The 19,433-nt window shown below is 47.2% G+C and overlaps 1 protein-coding gene across 5 annotated transcripts in view; it reads right to left on the bottom strand.

Annotated features, from left to right (window-relative positions):
- Nucleotides 1–2,827: 2,827 nt before the first annotated feature.
- The window catches only part of ADAMTS9 (ADAM metallopeptidase with thrombospondin type 1 motif 9), a 75,743-nt gene continuing 59,137 nt past the window's right edge, over nucleotides 2,828–19,433 (bottom strand). For 4 of the 5 annotated variants that reach the window (XM_068695163.1, XM_068695165.1, XM_068695164.1 and 1 more), the window contains 10 exons: nucleotides 14,967–15,137; nucleotides 13,538–13,732; nucleotides 11,569–11,701; nucleotides 11,245–11,339; nucleotides 10,993–11,087; nucleotides 10,764–10,897; nucleotides 9,492–9,583; nucleotides 7,957–8,061; nucleotides 6,160–6,254; nucleotides 2,828–5,727 (listed from right to left, as the gene is read on the bottom strand). In XM_068695163.1, the coding sequence (XP_068551264.1) occupies nucleotides 6,165–6,254; nucleotides 7,957–8,061; nucleotides 9,492–9,583; nucleotides 10,764–10,897; nucleotides 10,993–11,087; nucleotides 11,245–11,339; nucleotides 11,569–11,701; nucleotides 13,538–13,732; nucleotides 14,967–15,137 (1,110 nt within the window). In that variant the 3' untranslated portion in view covers nucleotides 2,828–5,727; nucleotides 6,160–6,164. Of the gene's footprint in view, nucleotides 5,728–6,159; nucleotides 6,255–7,956; nucleotides 8,062–9,491; nucleotides 9,584–10,763; nucleotides 10,898–10,992; nucleotides 11,088–11,244; nucleotides 11,340–11,568; nucleotides 11,702–13,537; nucleotides 13,733–14,966; nucleotides 15,138–19,433 lie in introns of those variants that run through there. The other variant, XR_011100512.1, reaches the window with a different exon arrangement.

Below are 19,433 nucleotides of genomic sequence, written 5' to 3'. Positions count from 1 at the left end.
TCTGAACGCCTGTCCCTGGGAGAGGGGAGCACCGCCTCACCGCTGTGTGCTTCCACATGCAGAAGTGCGTCCCCTGAGCCAATGCTCAGACCGCTCTTGGGAGGAGGACTTGTGTCGGAGAAACCAACAGACCCACTCTGTAAGTGCCTTGGTAGAAAATGTCCTTTCCAAGCCAGCCTGCCCTCCTTGGTCATTTCTGCCGCTCCCCATTTCTCAATACACTTTTCAAAGCATGCCTATGCAGGACAAGACAGTTTTCTAGTGAACATCCCAATTTAAGTCTGGCTCTCTGAGATGGACATTTCCAACAGCCTTCAACAAAATTAATTTAGTTTCTCCATAGAAGAAAAACGCTCATTATTAGGACAGAAGAGAAGGTTGGAGAGATGAAGCGATCGACTCCATCTCTGAAGCAATTAGTCCTGGTAGGCTGTACAACAGGGCTGCAAAAGAGCACTGTAATTTTCACAGAATTACCGGACCTCAGAGTCAAAAGTGTTTAAATAACCCCCTCATTATTTAGGGCTGGAAAGTTAAATGCTATTCAGGAGCCATGCACAGCAGCGTGGCTCCACGCAGCCCACATTGGGAGCCTTTTTAGTCATTTATTAAAGATAAATGATAGCAAAGAATGACACCTTTGAGGTATTGGTGAGGTACTGAAAGTAAGAGCCAAGGTTTTGAAGTACTTCATGGTCTATTTTCTGCATTTGATCATGGTTGGGAGAGTACAAGAAATGTATCCTCTCTCTCTGGAATAAAAATACAGAAGCAGAAAAAGGCTGGAGCTGCCGGTATCGAGAGATCTGCTGCATCTTCTGAGAAAAAAAAAAAAAAAAAAAAAAAAAAAGAATCAAAACAAGATGAACATACAGAGAAGGGCAGAAAAAATGCAAACTCCTCACTTTGACCTGCAGCCTCCAAAAACCTGCCAAATTTTGGTGCTCAGAGCTGGTGGGGTGGCAATTACATCCTGCAGCTGATCACAGTCAGACTACAGATCCTCAGCCTGACTCCACAATTCTCCCCAAAGCAGCTTTATTAGGGACTGCTTTCTTTTTTCTTTTTTTTTTTTTTTTTTCCCTGATAATTAGAGCAAATTTCCAACAAACCATTTATAGGGCTTCCGTTTCCAGGTCTATTTCTACTTCCATTTCCAAACCTTGTTTTTTAAACTGTAAATCTGACTTGGGGCTGTGTTGACATAAAATTGTTTATAGAAAGTTAACTAATTAGTAACACTAATTGGGACTTATGTTGCCTGCTACAAGGCAGAAATAGAGACCTTCAGCTCAGAAACAAATGCTTTTCTGTCAAGTGAATTTTTAACCAGTAACCATGTTTTTTTTTGCTAGCAACACTGAAATTACCAAGTGAAGAGAGTTGCACCACAGTCAGAATTTGCTAAGAATATGTAATCTGAAAATGGGTAATGATACGTTATAAAGAAAAGTATCCTTTAAAACATATAATTGCTGATTTGCCATGATGACAATAAATTAGATTATCTTTTAGGAAATAGTCTGGTCTATTTATATCTCTACTGCTACGTAATTGCAGAAAGCCTGCTGCTGGAATGTGCTTTTGCATGTAGCTTAGCTCCCAAAGCAGAACACACACTGCTAAAGAGAAAGGCTTTGGTTTTCCAATATGCTAAATTTGGCCTTCAAACCTATTGGTGAATGTGAATGGAAACAGCATTGGTTATCAATCAGGGTTATCAATCCTGACTGACGGAAAGCTTTGGGCCATTTAGGAGCAACTATTTGAAGACAGTTAATACAATTAAGGAGAGAAGTCTGGGGAAATAGCTGTGGGGCTGAGCTGCCTCCCTGGCTGCTCCTGGTGCTGGCCAGTGTGGTGGTACCATCACGTCGCTGAGCTACAGGGATGGATGACACAGCTCAGCGTCCTCTTGGAAAAGGCAGCTGGCTGCAAGCCCGAAGGAGAACTCTGACACGTCACCATTTAGCAAATGGCTTCTGTGGGATTTCAGTACGTGCTTAAAGGCTCTGGTGAGCCACAGCTTCAGGTATGTGCTTCTGCTGCGTTCACACCATTCTCACCCTGAGATGGGGCATGTCAGAGCTGGACATCGTGCGATCACGGTGGGTGGGAACAAACCTGGGAAACTCTGAAGCACCGGGACCTGTGGGAGGTTGAGGGACTGGCCAGGAGCGGGGGGAGCTGGGAGAAAACCCAGGCTTTTGTGATTGCTGCCACATCTCAGTTATTGTCTGTTTTGTTAACATCAGAAAGAAAAAACTAAATCCACACAGGGAATTCTGCAGGAGCTGTAGTAGATGACAGCTTGCCAGCTTGGAGGAAATCATCCCGGCTGTGTGGAGGCTAAAAGGGCTCCCCAGGAGGCATCCCTGTTTACCATCACCCCATTTGCAGCCTGTAGCACCCAGCCTAAGGGCAAGCCAGCAGATGCCAGACTCTGGCTGCAATTTGCTGCTTGGTTTCCTTCCTGGGAGCTGGTCCCCATGTTTGCCTCCTTTTAACCCAACTTTGTTCCGCATACGTTTTCTTGTAGACTTGAAATGATTTTTTTTTCCACAAAATTTTCTAAGTTGATTTATTTTTGCAGCATCACTAGCGGGTCCGGTATCCCAAGTCATTCTTCAGGCACATTTGTAGAATGAGGGGAACGCCTTGTACCTGGGGCTGTTCCCCCCTGGACAAGAATTGTGAGCATCAGCCCAGGACCCTGGACCGCAGGGCAGGGCTCTGCACAAGCAGCATTCCTGCCCCCCCCTGCTCCTTTCACACAAGACAAGAGAACAAGGAACCCAAAGCCTGGGAATAAAAACCAGCACAGAAATGGATGTTTACCATTCACTGTATTATTCCCTTGTGTACAAAGTATTTTGCCTCTATAATAGCACACAGGTATTGAAATATGATGGCAAATGCAGAAAGACCATACAGACATCTCTTACAGGTCTCTTCATTTCCTTTTGAATATAATCAGAAAGAAAAGAAATACTGTACAGGAAAGTGCTCGCAAAACAAAACAAAAAGTTTGTAGAAAAATAATGGCATTGATATACAAAACCCAGAGTTGTTTCCTGAACAAGAAGCGTTGAAGGCCTCTGGTCCTCAAAGTCTGTTCCTATTTAATGAAGCCCTTTAATGAATCATAATCTAGTGAATCAGTGATCTATCAATTCTTCCCTTATAGTTTATTTAATATTTTTTTAGGTTTCTCTTGCTCTGTTATTAGCTGTTATGAATCTATATGGTAGACAGGAATGTGTACAGGTCAAAATAATATTTCTTTTTATAAATAGCCATTCACTTCATTACAGAAAATATAATAAGCCTGTACTTTCTAAGCACCACTGTTTCTCTCTAAAGTTCATAGTGCAATTTTCCCTTTTCCCCTACAGAAGTTATACATGAGCAATTATCATTAAAAAATCTTTATTCCATAACTATTGCTTTTCCCTTTTTCCTCTCCCTTTCCCTATCCCTTTTTTCCCTTACCCTATCCCTTTTTCCCTTTCCATTTTCCCTTTTCTTTTCTTTGACTTTTGAAATGGTATTTTTGGCATTTTTCTCAGAAAGGCATAATTCCTCATTGCTACTCATAGGCATACAACATAGGTGAAATCAGCCTTAAGATATGATCATATCTACTTATTTTATGTGCTATTAAACAAAACAAAAAAACAAAAAATCACCCCAAATGATGAGTAAAATAGTCTCATTCTTTCCTCTAAGCCTGAATATTAATGAGAGCGGCAGAGGCACGCATGGGTAAGTGCCGAGCACCGATTCTTTAGCTGCTGCCTTTTAACAGGACCCTGCTCACACATTAGATGTCTACCGATTTACGTGAATATATCAATACCTGACTGTCAGGCTGACGGGTTTCATTCTGCAGGCTGAATACATGCATTATGAATCCAGGGATCTGACAATTTATTGCTATTGATCTGACTGTTTTGTAACAGACTGACTGCTCCTCCTCTGGGGAGCTGGGTAATGGCAGGTAAAAGACTTGCAGAAGATCCTGAGGATGGGTTTGTTGAGCGTTTGCATCCAAAATTGAAAGATTTAGCCAGATTAGCAGACAAGACTCTTTGGTCTTTCAAACTGCTGGCAATTTTGTGCTAAAAAGCTTCCTTTCCTTGTACTTTGTGCTGCTGGCTGCCCTGACATACGGCAGCGGGGCAGCGTCTTCCTATAACTAAGTAAAATTGTGGAGAAAGAATTAAGAGACATAGTCATAGACTACAAAAATAATCTGGTCACATCACCCCCGTTCAACGTGCTACGAAGCTCTGCGAAAAACGTGGCATGCCGCAAGCAGCAGGCTATGTACAGGCGGAGCTGCAGTCATCACACAGCCGCGGTGGTGCCTATGGGAGCTTTCCCCTCAATTAAAAATAAAATAAAAAAACAACAAAAAAAAAAACATTAAAGGTCTGGTTGTACATTGGATTGCGGACAGCAAAGAGCGCAGATGCCCTACCAGGAAGATACGAAGCAATACAGAAGTAGGCGTAAAGCAGGCTGTTTTCAAAGGGGGGGGGCAGAGTTATCTGCAAGTACACGCTGATCTCGCTGCTGCCGCCTGCCCGGCCCTGCGTGCTTGCAGATGGGCTGCCAGTGAGTAGGAAGCCGGGAAGCATCGTGGGGCAGCAGGGCAGGACGTGCTGTCCCCAGCCCCTACGTGCCCTGCTCCCCCCAGCCACGCAGGCAGGTGGTTCAGGGTGGTGGGAGCACAGCAGAGATGCTTTGGGCTCTGCGTTTGGATTTTGTGACAACGTCCCTAATAAGCTGTGGTGCTTCTCAGCCCGGGGAAACATATGGGCTCATCAGCCTGCCTGGATGAGTTAATACCCCGCTGCCAGATGGAGCCAGGAAGCACGGTGGCACATGCAATTAGCAGAGAAATGTATGGTGTTTTTTTTTTCTTTTTTTTTTTTTTTTCTGAAAAGCGAGTTTGCTTCGGAGCCCTACTAATAAAAGGGGCTCAGCTGAAGATCCATCTGCAGGAATTTTCCTGAACCTGGGGTAGATCTCAATCGATTCGAATCGCCTGACAATTTTTCTGCTTTCTTCCTTTTCTCACTGATAAAGGCACTGGATTAACTAAAACTACAGAGCGTTAATAAATACCATGTTAGCACCAAACCAGTGCTTTAGCACTGGCCACAGAGGTCATGTGAAATTCAAAACATACCTAAAAGATAAAGATTGCTAATGCAACTAGCACTGTATTCATTGTCATGTTTTCCTTGAGTGCTGTTGGCCTAATCACTAACATCAAATTTAAGCACATCTTGTCTATTTTCCTTACAGAAAGACAGATTGAAATGCCAAAAATACCCCTATGCAGATTGTGTAGCACCGTAGAGGGCCAAAGCAGCCCATAACTGAAGGAAAATTACTGATTGAAAGTAAACAACTGAATACAGTGACAATAAAGTATCACTTGTCATAATGCTACATATAATGTAGAGTACGCAAAATGCAGTGGTTTGACTGCAGGATTTAACAATAAAAAATAAAAATAGTAAAAGCAGCCTTAATATAATGATTTTACGTACAAAAATATTAAATCAAAATAAATAATTCCAAACATAAATATTATACTGTACATTAAGAATATGCGATCTATATACACACATAAACAGATAAAAAAGTGGAAGGCAGAGGTATTGCATCGCTATCCTTCATCCATCTCGTCTCCGCGGGCTGCTCCCAGACAACCTGCAAAGCACAGATGAGGAGCATGTCAGAGTCAGGCCATCAGTTTTGCCTTCAAAACCTGTAAGTGGTGAGACCAGCGTGGGATCTGTGCTGAGGCAGATGCCAGCAAGGTGGAAACGTGCTTCCCTTTGACAGCATCACTCCCATGGGCATTACTGGGAGCACTGGAGCTGCTCCTGCTGCCCAGGGTGCGCTCGCTGGCCCCATGTAAGAAGCCCCTCACAAAGGAGTGTGCGTCCATCAGTCCCGTGGGACTTTTCAGGCATTTTTCAGATTATCACTGGAGCAAGTCTCCAGAAGATGTGCCCCAGACCTGAGTGATGAGCTGGCTTTGGGGAATGGGAGCTGGATGCTTTGCAGCCATTGCCTGCTGCGTGCCTTCAGCAGGACATTTTGGGGAAGATTCCCCTTTGCTCTCGGCAGGGCACTTACCATTGCTATAACACCTGGACATCGAGGCCTGTTCCAGACGATGGAGTACACTTCCCACAGTAACCACCGCATTTTCCCACTACTTTGGTACCATCCTGCAGGCAAAAACAGAAGCAACATCTCATGTAAGGGCTTAAGAACTCCAGGCTGTGAAAGAGCCAGATCTGGGTTACTCCAGCCAGGGCTTTAATAGAAAATGTCTTGGAAGAAAAACAAACAATGCCTAAATCAATCTGCAAAATTACAGTTATATTTAAATGTATGCAAATGTAATTCCCTTTAGTACTGCCAGGTCAGATGGTGAACACAAATAAGAAAGGGTACTTTTGATTTATTACACTGCAAGATGCCCAAGGAGAAGGCCATTTGGAGGGATATCTCAAGGACATCTGCTTTCTCCAATCTGCCCTACAGTGAGTAACTGCTTGTTCCACTGTAATGAGTGGAAAACTTGGATCACGAGAGAGAAATAACACATCCAGACAAGAACAGCACCTTGGTGGTGAGCGAGCATGTGAAGGACACAGAGGACATTACGGAGAAACATCTATTTGGAAGGTAAGAGCTGGTGTGCCTCCAGAGCAAGGACATGACAGGGATGCAGTGAGGCTGTGCCATGTGCTGTAGTGCCTTTCCCCATCAGCTCTGTACCTCCAAATTCAGAGGAGACCCGTGAAAACGCAGTCCTGGGCTGGCCAGGTCTCCAGCAAGCATGGGGCGACTCCAGCCTCAAGTCACGATTGATGCCAGCATCGGCAACACCTCCATCTGGCCTTCCTCACCCCACCTCTGCACAAGTTTTCTCCTCTTGGTGACTACCATGGACAGACAGTCCTTGAGGAGAATTCAACCCTCAATTATCAGAAAATTGGGCTTAAGTGCAGGACAAGCTCACACAAAGCATTTATTTTTAGGCGAGCTCCCTCCTGCCCTTGACACTATCGATCTGTGATTGCAGCAGGCTGCTATCATCTCTTCTCGCTGTCCCTTCCTTTCTTCTGCTCCTGCTGGCAATTAAACCCCTGGAGCAGCGCTTGACAGATGCCACCGGGTGAAGGAGGTAAGAGCTGTCTCTTAGCCTCCCTTGGCCCTTAAAGCTTGTTTTAATTCTGCCAGCCGTGATTGTGTCTGCCCTCTGCAACCCTGAAGGTGGCTGCCCGAGCCTCTCCTCTCTGAAGTGGAGAAGAACAGCAAAGCACCAGCCAGAACTAACGTACGGGGTCTGTGCAAGTCCTCTTACACCTGCACCAGGGCACAGACCAGAAGGATCCAACCCCTCTGCTGAAAAGACTTCTTTACAAGCCCCAGTACTGACGAGGCTCATGGGCTCGAGGCAGCCCAGGAGAGGACATTTTACAATCTGCTTCTTGTTAAAGGGCTGCAGTGACCTCTTTAGGACAGTTTTAACAGGGGCAAACATTTTGGGAACAATTCCTTCCCAGGGTGCATGCTTCATCCCCACTCAGCATCCCTGCTGCAGTGCCTCCAGCCCTGCTTGCCACAAAATGCACACACTATGCCCACCACCAAAGCCAACTAATTACAGATAGGTCTGCCCCACAGCACTCACAGTGTGCAGATGCAAAGCTAAGCAGGCTCACTAATTAACTGCAATAACCTGGATCAAGTTAAACCCACTAACATCCTCCCCACTACAATTATGGGCAACACTTTGTTTCTAATGATCGATGTCAGATTTTTGTTAGCATCTAATTGGAAGATGTTGCCACAAAAGATGACGTGGCAATTAGAAATTTCCCATGAGTGGATATAACCATAATTAAAATTGCAACTTACTGGGGATTTCTGAATTTCCGACACTGCGTAATTCCCTTGCGAGAGCCACTTCGCTGTTCCCGTTAAGGACAGGCCTGTCCCATACAGGTCTATGCTGAAGCGACCCTAAAAAGCAAGCAGACAAGCCTGGTTATCCCAAAGCCCCGTGCCTCAGCCACACTTGCCACAGCATCACTTCTCTAACAGGATCGTGTCAGCAATGTTTCCAATTTTTCCATTGCTCTGACAGTAATTAGCACATAGTGTACAAATCACAGCATGTCTCAGGTCAGGAATTTCATTTTCGTTTGTGGCTGCAAGGAAGGAGGGGCTTTTGCTTGGTTTTTCACTGCTTTTGCTCTTTTCCGCTGCTTTTTCGTGGTTTGCCGATTGAGGGCATTCTTGGCTTTTCCACGGCAAGCTGCGGAGCCTGATGTGCTCCAGCGGCAGATGGAGAAGGTACCCCAGGAATGTGCTGCAGCTGCTCTCACTTCTCCCTCCTCAACTGGAGAGGGCACACTTGTTCTTTTTTCTGTACTTTCCGCTGAGCCTTTTTTTTTTTTTTTTTTTTTTTTTCCCAGACTTCAGTAAAATCAGAACTCTTTCATTTATTTCTTAGAAGTGTCCTTCACTTCATTTCCCCCCATCTCAAAATGCACAAAATGGATAGAAAATTCAGGACTATGACTGCATCCACCTGAGATCCCCTAGAAGACGCCAGCCTGGCCCATTTTGGGATCTCTGGGCACACCCCAAGGCTGACCCATCGTTGTACCAGGTGACTCTGAGCTTTGCTCCCCATGATCACCACCCTGGCGATGGAGATGCTCTGCGAGGAGCGAGCTGCCTGGTCAGGAGGATGGGCATTAACATTCATGAGCCTTCCTGAGGTAAGAAGGCAATCCCTAAGCTGCTGAGCCGTGCAGAAAAGTGCCAGAAGGAGATGGAGAGGTTTGCCCTCTGCTGCCTTTTGCTGCAGCTCCTCACCTAATGCCCTTTGCCAACAAGGTCTGCATAGTCCAAGGTACTGGGCAAACACATCACTCATCATCCCCCAGCTCCACAAAAGCGAGGTGTGCCAAGGACAAAGAGCGAGCCACCTGTAGCACGGTGTTAATTAGTCTCCTAATGACTTTCAAGAGCACATATTTCTTCCAAGCAACCGAGCTTGACATCTTGCATTACCTCCCAAAGCCGCTGAGGATGTGACTCAGCCTGTGCCCGGCTGCTCTCCCTACCTTCAAACACACGTGCACACAACAGCCCTTCTCCCAGCCTCATTTCTTCTGCTTTTTCTGCTTTAATGGTGACTTTCTCAGCACCCTCAGGGGCTGTAGGCCCTGGGAGATGTCCCTTAGCTAGTTCTGCTGCTTGTTTGATAACAACCTGGCACCTTCCTAAAGAAACGTGAAGAGCGGCCGAAGGGAAAAGTTTCTGACTGCTGATTTGAGAACGGGACACTCACTGGAGTCTGCTTGATGTGATCAGCAGTAATTAATAGAGGGCCTGGACATGACAAATGGCACCAATTCCTGTGAAACGCTATTGTCAAATACCTGCGGGCACTTGGCTGCGCTGTAGCAGTCCCCAGCAGTGGCATAAGGAACAGGTCGTCCATCATGCGTCCGTGCAAACTGTAAGTCAGTTGCTGTGGAGAAGAGTTGGTGAATAACATGGCAAGAAATATGCAGGGAGAGACAAAAAAACATGTAAACATGTTCTTTGCTAATGTTTAAAGTCACTAAAGCTCATTTCACGCATTAATGAGAGTTGAGACCTCATCTGCTGGATTTTTAATATTAAATCCCCAGTTCATCCCACACAACTCCCAGCACACTAGGACTGAATTTCACAGGACCCTCATATGCTCAGTTTTATGGTTGGGTTCAAGATTTAGGGCCTAGGTATAAATAACAACAAAACCAGAACCTGTGCCTTTCCTTTTATTTCTCTATCGGACAATTTCCCATTTTGATGGGGCAACTTCTAAACCTTCCTTTTGAACAAAGCCAAACAACTGTCCCCAGACTGCCCCTAGCCTGGGTGCTCCAGCTCAGGTGTTCAAAGGGATTTGAGGTATTTTGCAGCGATCTGAAGTAAGTGAGACTCCTTTTGATGGGGATGCAAGATAGCTCCTGCCTGACAGAGGTGGGTGCCCAGCTCCTTTTGAAATGCAAAGGGAGCTGGTATCAGATTCCCTGAGGGTGGCTCCTAGGAGCTTTTACAGACTATTAGAAGCTTTTTACAGATTAATAGATGGTGAGGTCTCATGTCCTGAAAATAAAGTGATAAAAAACCCTGTCACATAGAGAGTCATTTTACAAGGAAGGCCTTTGATTTGCCAAAAAACCTCTGCTATTTACTGAATGAACCAGCAACAATTTGTTGCATTTTAAAAACGTTTGCTGGAAACTAAGAGCATCCTTGGAGCCAAAGGGACTGAAACTGTACCTGAGCAGTGGGGATGCCTCCCAGCTCCCTCGCATGCTGGGTCACAGGGTACCACTGGTGTTGCACAGCTACAATTACCTTCCCCTTTGCAAACCCACAGCCCCCTCTCCATCACTCTCAACACCAGTTATTTTACCAGGTCTGACTCTGCCAGGAGCCTCCTTCACCTTCCTACTGCCCCAAGGCTGGCACCGTGCATCTCTGATGTGCTCGGGCTGCAGCCTTTAAGTGCAAAGGTGACCAGGTCTTAAAGCAGCTTTTAATAGGAGAGCTCAGGAATAACCTTCACTAGACTACTTCTGCTTGCTTGTAATTACAGCTACAGTTATGTAAAATAAACATTGTTTTTTAATGGCAAGGCCCTGTTTTTTACTCACTTATTATTTGCATAGTGTTCAGGTCCAGCCTTACTTTGCTGAAGGTGGAAAACCCAGCTGCTGTGTAATCTTTCCTACACTGGCAGTCTTCTCGTCTGCTCCCGTTATATGGACACTCAGTCGGGTTATGCAATCTAAATCAAAAGAAAACCCTTTCTACTCATGACAGGAAAATATTGCCATAGCAAACAAAAACATTGGAAAGCTCAGAATTAAAGGGATTTCTTACCTGTATCCATACACTTCTGAAAAATTCTCTGCATCCCCATTTACAAGGGTCACGTACTCCTTTGGGCTGTCAGTCTGCATCCCAGAACAATACACCTGAAAGAGAGAAGCCGTAATTTTGTCAGGCATCACGAGCAAAAGGAATGCCTAGAAAACTGGAGGTAGAAAATGCAAGTGGAAGTGAGGAACACACGCAGGGTCCTCTTGCACCTTTGGGAAATGCATAAACCATCAATCTGTTGCTGAAACGCACCTTTAATGTCTTCCCTTTGACTTTAAGGAAATATTCACCATCGTCAGTGACACCTTTGAGACTTTTAACATCTTTGCAACTCCTTGGTAATTCACCTGAAACAAAACAGAAACACTTACAGTCACTGAGCAATGGTACATCAACATTTCTTTTACGAGACATGCACAGCCTCAAGACAAGATGTTTATTTTTAAGAGAGCTCCCTGAAGTGCCTTAGTGCTTTGTTGGATGGCCCCAGTGCTTGGAAATACAGCACATCTCCGTGAGTGAACAGAAGTTCAAGGTGCAAGAAAAGGAAAGAAAGGTGCAAAGCTGCAGACTCACAGTCATGGACATTGTGACACATCCTCCTCTCTTCGGGTTTCAAATCCGCGTGGCACAAGCTGCTGAGCTGGTCATCATTTGTCAAGCACTGCACTGACCGGTGCATGACTCCAACGCCACAGGTCACGGAGCACTGCAAGACCAGACAGAGGTTCCTATTTTATCTCAAGGGCTTTTGGGCTCTGGACTAGAACAGAGGCAGCCAGTTTCCCGTGTATAAAGAGACAGCAGCAAAGGTCCCAATCCCACAAAGGCTTAATTTTAATCAGACAAGTAGTCCCTTTGATTATTTAATCCTTTCATTATTATCATCATCCTTAATTATTTCAAGAAGACTATACTTCACTTAGCACTTATATACTTTACTGGATGAGACCTGTGCTCAAGCAAAAATGTTCATTTTGCAGGAGGAAGGTTGTGCAAGGAAGAAATGTTCACCAGAAGGCCTGAATGCTAGAAGTGCTCCCCTAACACAGACAGGCTTCTGAGCAACCATGACAGAGTTTGTTGTCTTCTAACCAAATTGTACCAAGAATACACAGCCTGCAAGCTCTATTCCTCCTCATCCTCTGGAAAAATGACCAAATTGTGCAAATTCTGGGTTGTCCTTCCATGGCCCAAACCAAGGCTGCAATACCAGAGGCCACTGGAGGTCCTGAGCAGCTGGGCCCAGCTGGCTGCTGCAGGAGGCCACAGGCTGACCTGAGAACTGAAAATCAGCTGAAACAGGCACCACCTTAGGCCACCAAGAAAATGAGGGTGCTCGTGTGTTTGGAAATGCTTTGTGTGCATCAGCACGCCGTGAAGGAGACTGCCTTCAGCAGCTCGTGCCATTCGCAGCTTGGTGTTTGCTCTTTATCAGTTCCACATCCATAAAACCTCACGATGGAGCAGAGCAGCACGCTCTATTTGTCCATCAAAGGTGATGGTAATTTACACCGAACCCCTCAGAAAATCAGAGGTGAGAAGGGTCACGGCACTTTGTAGTCCCTGGTATGTTCAGCAGCCCCAAGCAGGGATAGGGATCTTGCTCTCTGAAATGGATACTCTTCTCAACAGAGGTGCATTAACGAGTTGGGTATTTTGCACTGAAGTTCTGGGGGGAAATGCCAATTAATCGAGGCTGAGCTCTTTGCTGTAACTCCTCTGCCCTGACTCGCAGGGAGGATCTGAGGCTTCCTGTGGGGCGCGAGGAACTAAGGTTTCAAACAGCTCTGCCATTTACTGTGACAGCTTCCACTGCATTTTGCTTGACTTGACCCTCATTGCCTTGTAAAGGTTTGACAAATTCCTACAAATGCCTGAGCTGGGTTAATAAATCAAATTTATGGGAGAAACACCACATTTCAAAGAATGTCAGAAGCCCAAAGAAGTGAAATGTTATCACCTTAACTAAAATCTGATCTTGTAGTTCAGGCCCCAGAAATGGGTCGGCACAAATAACTTTTACAGAAAGGTTAAGTTCCTTCCCCTGCCCTGTCCCAGCATTTGGAAGGAGGAGGAAGAAGGTGGGGGGAAGAAAGAAAAATCCTTTTAAGGCTCAAATTACCCATCTTTTGGCCTTCTGCTGGCTCCCACATCTTGCTCACACACATGCACAGGCAGGATCAACCCCGGCTGCCAGCTATACATCACTCCTGCTGCTCTAGCGCAAGGGATTCAGGCCCTTTTCTGGAAATGACCCCACTTTCTGACTAAGTATTCAGTATGGCTCCAAATTTTAGCTACATCTGAATTTTTATGGAGATTGTGACTTTCATGGCTGCTGTAAATCCCCCATACAATGGGGTTCGGTGTGGAGCAGCGGGCCTTACACTCACCCTACAACACACCATGGCATTTGGTGTGTTCATCTACACAACTCTTCAACAAACCTTTGGAACGTGCCCCCTGTGTAACAAAATAAACATACATATAGATAAGTTTGTTCCAGTTTCTTTTGGTTAAAAAATAAAGTCACTAAACTTACGCTTCCCCAGTTGCCAACGCGCCAGGAGGCTGAGACGGGGCACTCGCCGAGGTAGCAGGGCTGGATGTTGGGCGGCTGCGTGCCGGGGCAGTTGACCGTGTTCTGGTACCCGTACTCGTAGTGGTCCTTGCCGGTGTAAATCTCGCTGCACGACACCAGGCGCTGCTTGTAGCCCTTGCCGCACGTGACGGAGCACTGGGGGCAGAGGAAGCGCCTGTCAGTGCTTCACGCTCGTGGTGAACAAGACAAGGTGCTGCGAGGGATCACCGATAACTATTTAACCCAGCCACGAGCACTGGCTACACGTGGCTGGGGCCTGATGCTGCCTTTGAGCCCCAGTGCCTCCCTGCACTGCTCCAGGACACCCTGCCCCGCATGGGCTCCAGACCACAAGTTCCCTTTCCATGAGCAAAGAGGAGAAGGGGATCCTGAACTCAGAAATGTCTCCATTATTGGAGTTGCCTTTCTTCCTTTCTTTTTTGGCCATGGGGTGCATAGAGAAAGAACACAGTTAGACTGACCCTGAGCTGCAGGTGCTTGGGAACAGCTGGAAAAAAGGGAAGGCTTTCCTTGTAAACTTCAGCTCTGCCTGCTCTCGCCCATTGCCTCATCTTCATGGGGCTGAGGGTGCACAGATGGGTTGTGGGCAGAGGGGCAGGGCTCATAGGCACCCTAATATTTCTCCCAAAACACCACCCAGGAGACTGGGCTGCTGGAGACATTCCCATCTCCGCCTCTCACCCTCCTGTGCTATCTCGGGCTGTGTGCCTCTCCTCCCCCTCACTCCCGGCATGTTTGCTTTTTCCCTTCTCTTGCTCTTTCTTTTTAATCAGTGCTGTGTCAGCAACTGCCTCGTCACTTCCCTCTGCTGTTCTTCCGAGTGGAAACTAATCCTTCGCTCGCTGCAGAAGGAAACAGCCTAAGATTAGCCTGGGTCCTCCCGCATGGAGCGCCTGCTGCGAAGAAAACCCATCTATTTCCCTTGCCAAGCCCTCTCCCAGTGTGAGAGCAAATCTGACACTGAGGAGGATGTGTCCCCATGGTCACATCCAGGCGTGCCTTTCCAGACATGGACCCTGCACCGGGCTGCAGACTTGTAGAACCCCGGAGATCCCAGGACGAGATGGGAATAATAATAATAATAATAATAACAATAATAATAATAATAATAAAATGGCACAAAACCAAGGAGGGTGCCTGCTGGATGTGATATGCTTTGGGAGAAAATTCAGTATTTTGTTGTCTCTCGCAGTCCTTCTCCACCTGTCCAGCAGGGAAATTGCACAGAGAAGCAAACCAACAAATAATCGCTTAACCACGCAGCGCTGCCCTGCCACCTTTGATTTGGGTTGCAATATCTCAGCGAGGCTGGCGGCGAGAGGAGGAGGGAGTGGTGGGGACAGGGATGGGGACGGGGACAGGGACTCACCTCCGACCACTCCCCGGTAATCCAGACGTACTCGCAGGGCGGCAGCTGGCAGCTCTCAATCTCGGGGGGCCGTTTGCTGGCATCGCAGTAGGCGCTGCTCTGCTCCTGCTTGCTCTCGTCCATGCAGACCACCTTGCGGTACCGAGACGCCTCGCCGCATGTCTTCACGCACTGCTCGCGGGAAAAAAGAGCTCACCCAACGCACCAGGGACTGCAGCAAATCCACCCACACCCCCAGACCAAGTACATCCTTCCCCGACCAGCCCAAGTGAGCCTGTGGCTCTGGGCTCGGTGTGGGCATCTTGTGGTATTAATTGGGGCGAATCTAAGGATGATTGTGACAAATTGTCCCGACTGCATGGAGGTGCCAAGGCAAAGCGTAGGGATGGGGAGGAGCAGAGTATGGATGGGGCTGGTGAAGGATCCAGCTGTGACAGCAAAAAGAGATGCAGAGGGGCCACGCCAGGACAAGGGGGGGGAAAAGGGGCCAAGCCCCATCATTTTGTCCCCTACTAAATAGAGCTGCTGGGAGAAAGACAAGGCAGCTGCCCCGTGCATGACACAGGCCGTCACGCCTCTCATTGTGCCTTGCGAGCACCCTTCTGCTTCCTTTCTTTTCTGAGCGCTGCCCTGACCCACGCTGAGAGCGACCCAGGCTGTCCGAGCACAAATGCTCCCCGAGGTCTTCTGGGGACATGAAGGGCTCGACTCTTCCTCTGTGCATCTCAGAAAAACAGCCTGGCTGTGAGGCTGTGCCTGCCACCCGCGAAGCCCTTGCAATGCTCCTGGGAGCAATTTGTCTTGCAAAAAATACAAATAAAACGAAATAAATCACTGTACGGTGACTGTCCCAGTAAAACCATATTTTCTTAACGTTCTCATCTGTAATAGGCTTCTAACGCTTTCAACTAACTGGATTAACAAAGAGAAAAATGCATGAAAGCACTCATTTTATGGAACGTGCAGGGAGCTTCTTGCCCTAAGGAAAGGATAAGACGTCCAACCAGACCATCGCTATCAGCACAGGAACACCGTTTGAAGTCACCTGTGCTGGTAGGACCGTGTCAGCTTAATCTAGTTACAGCCTTGCCATCCGAACACTGCTTTCAGCTCCCTGAAGCAGCTCCTGCTCTCCTGGCTCACCTGCAATTAGCAAGATCTTGGAGAGTTCACCTAATTGCAAAATGCAGGAACCTCAGGCCCTGCTTTCTGTAATTAGCTGTCAGGATGAAGATGGCAAATTATTTGAGGGCTTTAAAACCCCAAATCAATACACAGCATAATATTTGTCATCAATACCCAGTAAGCACGCAAGCCGGGGGGGCAGGAAGGGGAGCCAGCCCTACAAAGCAGAGCTTATTCCAAAGGAATAACTCGGCAGCTCTTAGGCAACAGTCAGCACTGCAAAATCTGCAGTTTGCCAGAAGACCCCCAGGGCTTCGTGTGCTTTCAACCTTATTTACTCTCTTACTCTAAGTCCTTGCAGTGGAAGTCGCTTCTAGGTCTGCACTGAAACACGGCGGTGCTACGGGGGCTGGAGGAATTTGCTGGAGAGTGATTTAGCCAGAGAGCGAAGAAACTTTGCTGTATTTGCCCATCTCTGATATGTTATGTAAGGAAAACATGGAAGTGGGTTATTGCAAATAACCCACGTGGCTTCCCTGAGCAGGCACTCACCGCAGCACAGCATGGCTGCGGGATGCCCAAAGCTCCCCTAGTCTCATGTTACCCCTTCCTCATGTAAACTTAAGCCTAAATTTGATTAACTTTAGGTGGGTGAACAATCTCCTTGTTGTGAAAGGGTCTTCTGACACTGGCCAGGACCAGCTCTCACATCCCAAATGAGCCCAAATGAGCCCATCCTCGTTTAAAACCATTGACTGCTGATGGGAGATTGGCACTCTGAAACATATGCCACCCTCCTTTGTTTTTCCTCTGCAAGTAATGGTCATATGGATCACTAAAGCTGCGCCAGCTCTGCACATCTTGCTACCATCAGTTAATTGAAGTTTGATTATTTGTATTTTGGGGGATAATTGGCAATTAAAATAATTCCACTGAGATATTAAATACAGTACAAAGACAGAGAGACCATAATAAAACAATTCAAAGAAACATTGCAGAGGTTCCAATCAGCCACAGCAAGGTTATAAAACAACTCCCAGAGAAAATGGGCAGCTCAGCTAGCACAGAAAGGTTGTTTTTGTCCTTTGGAATGGGGACAGATTTTGTATGAAATCTCATGTTCGTGACCGATCGAAACCTCACAGAAAACAGCAGCAGCAGGGTTCAACAGGGATGGACAGCAAGAACTTCAAAACTGGCTAGGCATGCGACGGTATTTGTCTCTTTTGCCCCATTTCCCAAAATCTGAATTGTTTTCCTGGCAGTTCAAATTAAGGACTGTTTCAAGCAGCTCTGCAGCTATTTTAGACAAGTAATAATAACAAAAAATTTTAAAATCCTAAAGGCATTGCTTTGTGCAAGCATTCATTGTGTTTCTTTTTTTTTTTTTTTTTTTTTTTTTTCCCCCCTAAATCTAACTCTGAAACACAGCTGGGAAGAAACCCCACTTCAGACATCCCCTGGGTGACTCTGGAATCCAAATCATGCAAGGATGGCTTAATTTTCCCCCAAAAATAAAATGTCAAAGATTCAAGAATTACATTGCAGTTTCCAGAGCTGGGCACTGTCCCTCCCCACAAGCTCATGTAAAAAAACCTCTCTATCCACCACTTTCCCCTCTTTCTCTGTGACCCTGCCCTCGGCCTTACTCTGACATTACCCAGGCCCCTTCTGCTGATGTTCTCCTCCCTGGTGTGGGCACAGCTAATTAACGGCCATACCATAACAGATCAGTAAATGGTTCCCAATAAGTTCCCTTTTACTTTTCATCAGCAAAAATGAACATTTTCTAAACAACAACAAAATGGAGCAATAAAAAAAAAAGAAACCTCTTGACATATTCCCTTTAAAGATAAGAAATCAAGAACAAGACAGTGCTGGGATGTTATTTTGCATCCTGCCTTTCATGTCAATTAGGGCTCATTGCTCAGAGAATGCTAATGCAATCTGTGTCTCCTCGCTACAGATAACTTGCAGCCAGGACTTACGGCTGGAGAGGAGGTGACGTTGCTTCGGGTGCATGAACAAAATAAGAAGTGCTCCGAACTGTTTGGGATCAGCCAAAGGGGGGAGCTCGCATCGGGTGACGCTTGCATGTTTCTATTAACCATCGTTTATGGATGAGGAAACTTTCAAGTCACCCCGCTAACAAAGCTCCCCTGGAATAAAAAGCTGGGTAAAACATTAAGGATTTCCTTGGTGCAGTGCAGAGCCCTGGGGCTCCCCTGGGTCTCCCCCTAGGGCTTGGGGTGGGGGCAGGCAGGGGACTCTCACCACTGGGTTGAGAAGCTGCAGAACTAAGGGAAAGGGGACCGAGGGACGGGGTGGGAAAAGTGGCATTTTGACTCAGGCGCAGCGGAGGGGAGGAAGCTGAACTTGTCTGCGATGTCCCGGTGGGGCCGAGGCGCAGCAGCAGGTTTGTTGGATCAGCAGCAGCGCGCTGAGCATGAGCCAGCAGGGAAGGAAAGGCTTCAGGAAAGCACATGCTGCTTTCACAGAGATTTCTTTTTTTTTTTTTTTTTTTTTTTTTTCTGGCTGCAGGGCTTGTTGCACAGCCTCTGCAAGCACAAAACTTCGTCCTGCTTCAGGACGCCCCCCCTGCGCAACGCAGGAGCAATATGAAAGCAGTCTGAGTGCCAAGGAAAGCCGAGCCCCTGCTTGATTAATGTTTGTCCTGGTCCCCAGCTGGGGTGGGGGATTCTCGCCTATGGGACAAAGGCATCCCATCCCCTGCATGGATGTGAGGAGTGGATGTGTCCTGCACCACCAGAGGCAGCTCCCCCAGAGCTGGTCCCATTCCCAAGGCTGGCAGTCCCCTGCACTGCGAGGAGGGGCCTGGGAGAGCGGTCCTTTGTCCTCCAGCCACTCACCTCCTCCTGCCCCAAGCGCTTCTGACCCTTCCCTGCCTCTCCTCAATACCAATTTGGGTAGCCACGGACCGCTAGCCACCTTCTGAGGACCACCAGCACACCACCAGCCCGTTCCCCAGGACCACCAGCAGGCAGCTGGGCGCACGCAGCCTCTGCCCATCCATCACCTGCACTGCCGGGTGCTCTCTGAGCCACCCCAGCTCTGTCCCTGCTCCAGGATGGCTTTGCTGGGACCGATTCTGACCACCATCACCCCTGGGAGACCTCATTTCCACGCTGCCCTTGCTGAGCAAGAAGCTTTGGCAGCATCTGGGGCAGCTCAGTGACAGCACCAGCTGTCAGACGGAGCTGGGGGAGGAAGGGGACGATCATCGACATCCACCCCTTCTTTCAATAAGTCTTCCAGCCGAGGAGCGTCACAGCCCAGCCGCACGAACCAGACCCAAAATCCGCTAAATATTTGCATAAGTCC

Source organism: Anas acuta, chromosome 11 (genome assembly GCF_963932015.1).
Source record: "Anas acuta chromosome 11, bAnaAcu1.1, whole genome shotgun sequence".
Lineage (NCBI taxonomy): Eukaryota > Metazoa > Chordata > Aves > Anseriformes > Anatidae > Anas > Anas acuta.
The sequence above is the reverse complement of the archived record's forward strand: the minus strand, read 5'-3'. Positions and strand labels throughout refer to the sequence as shown.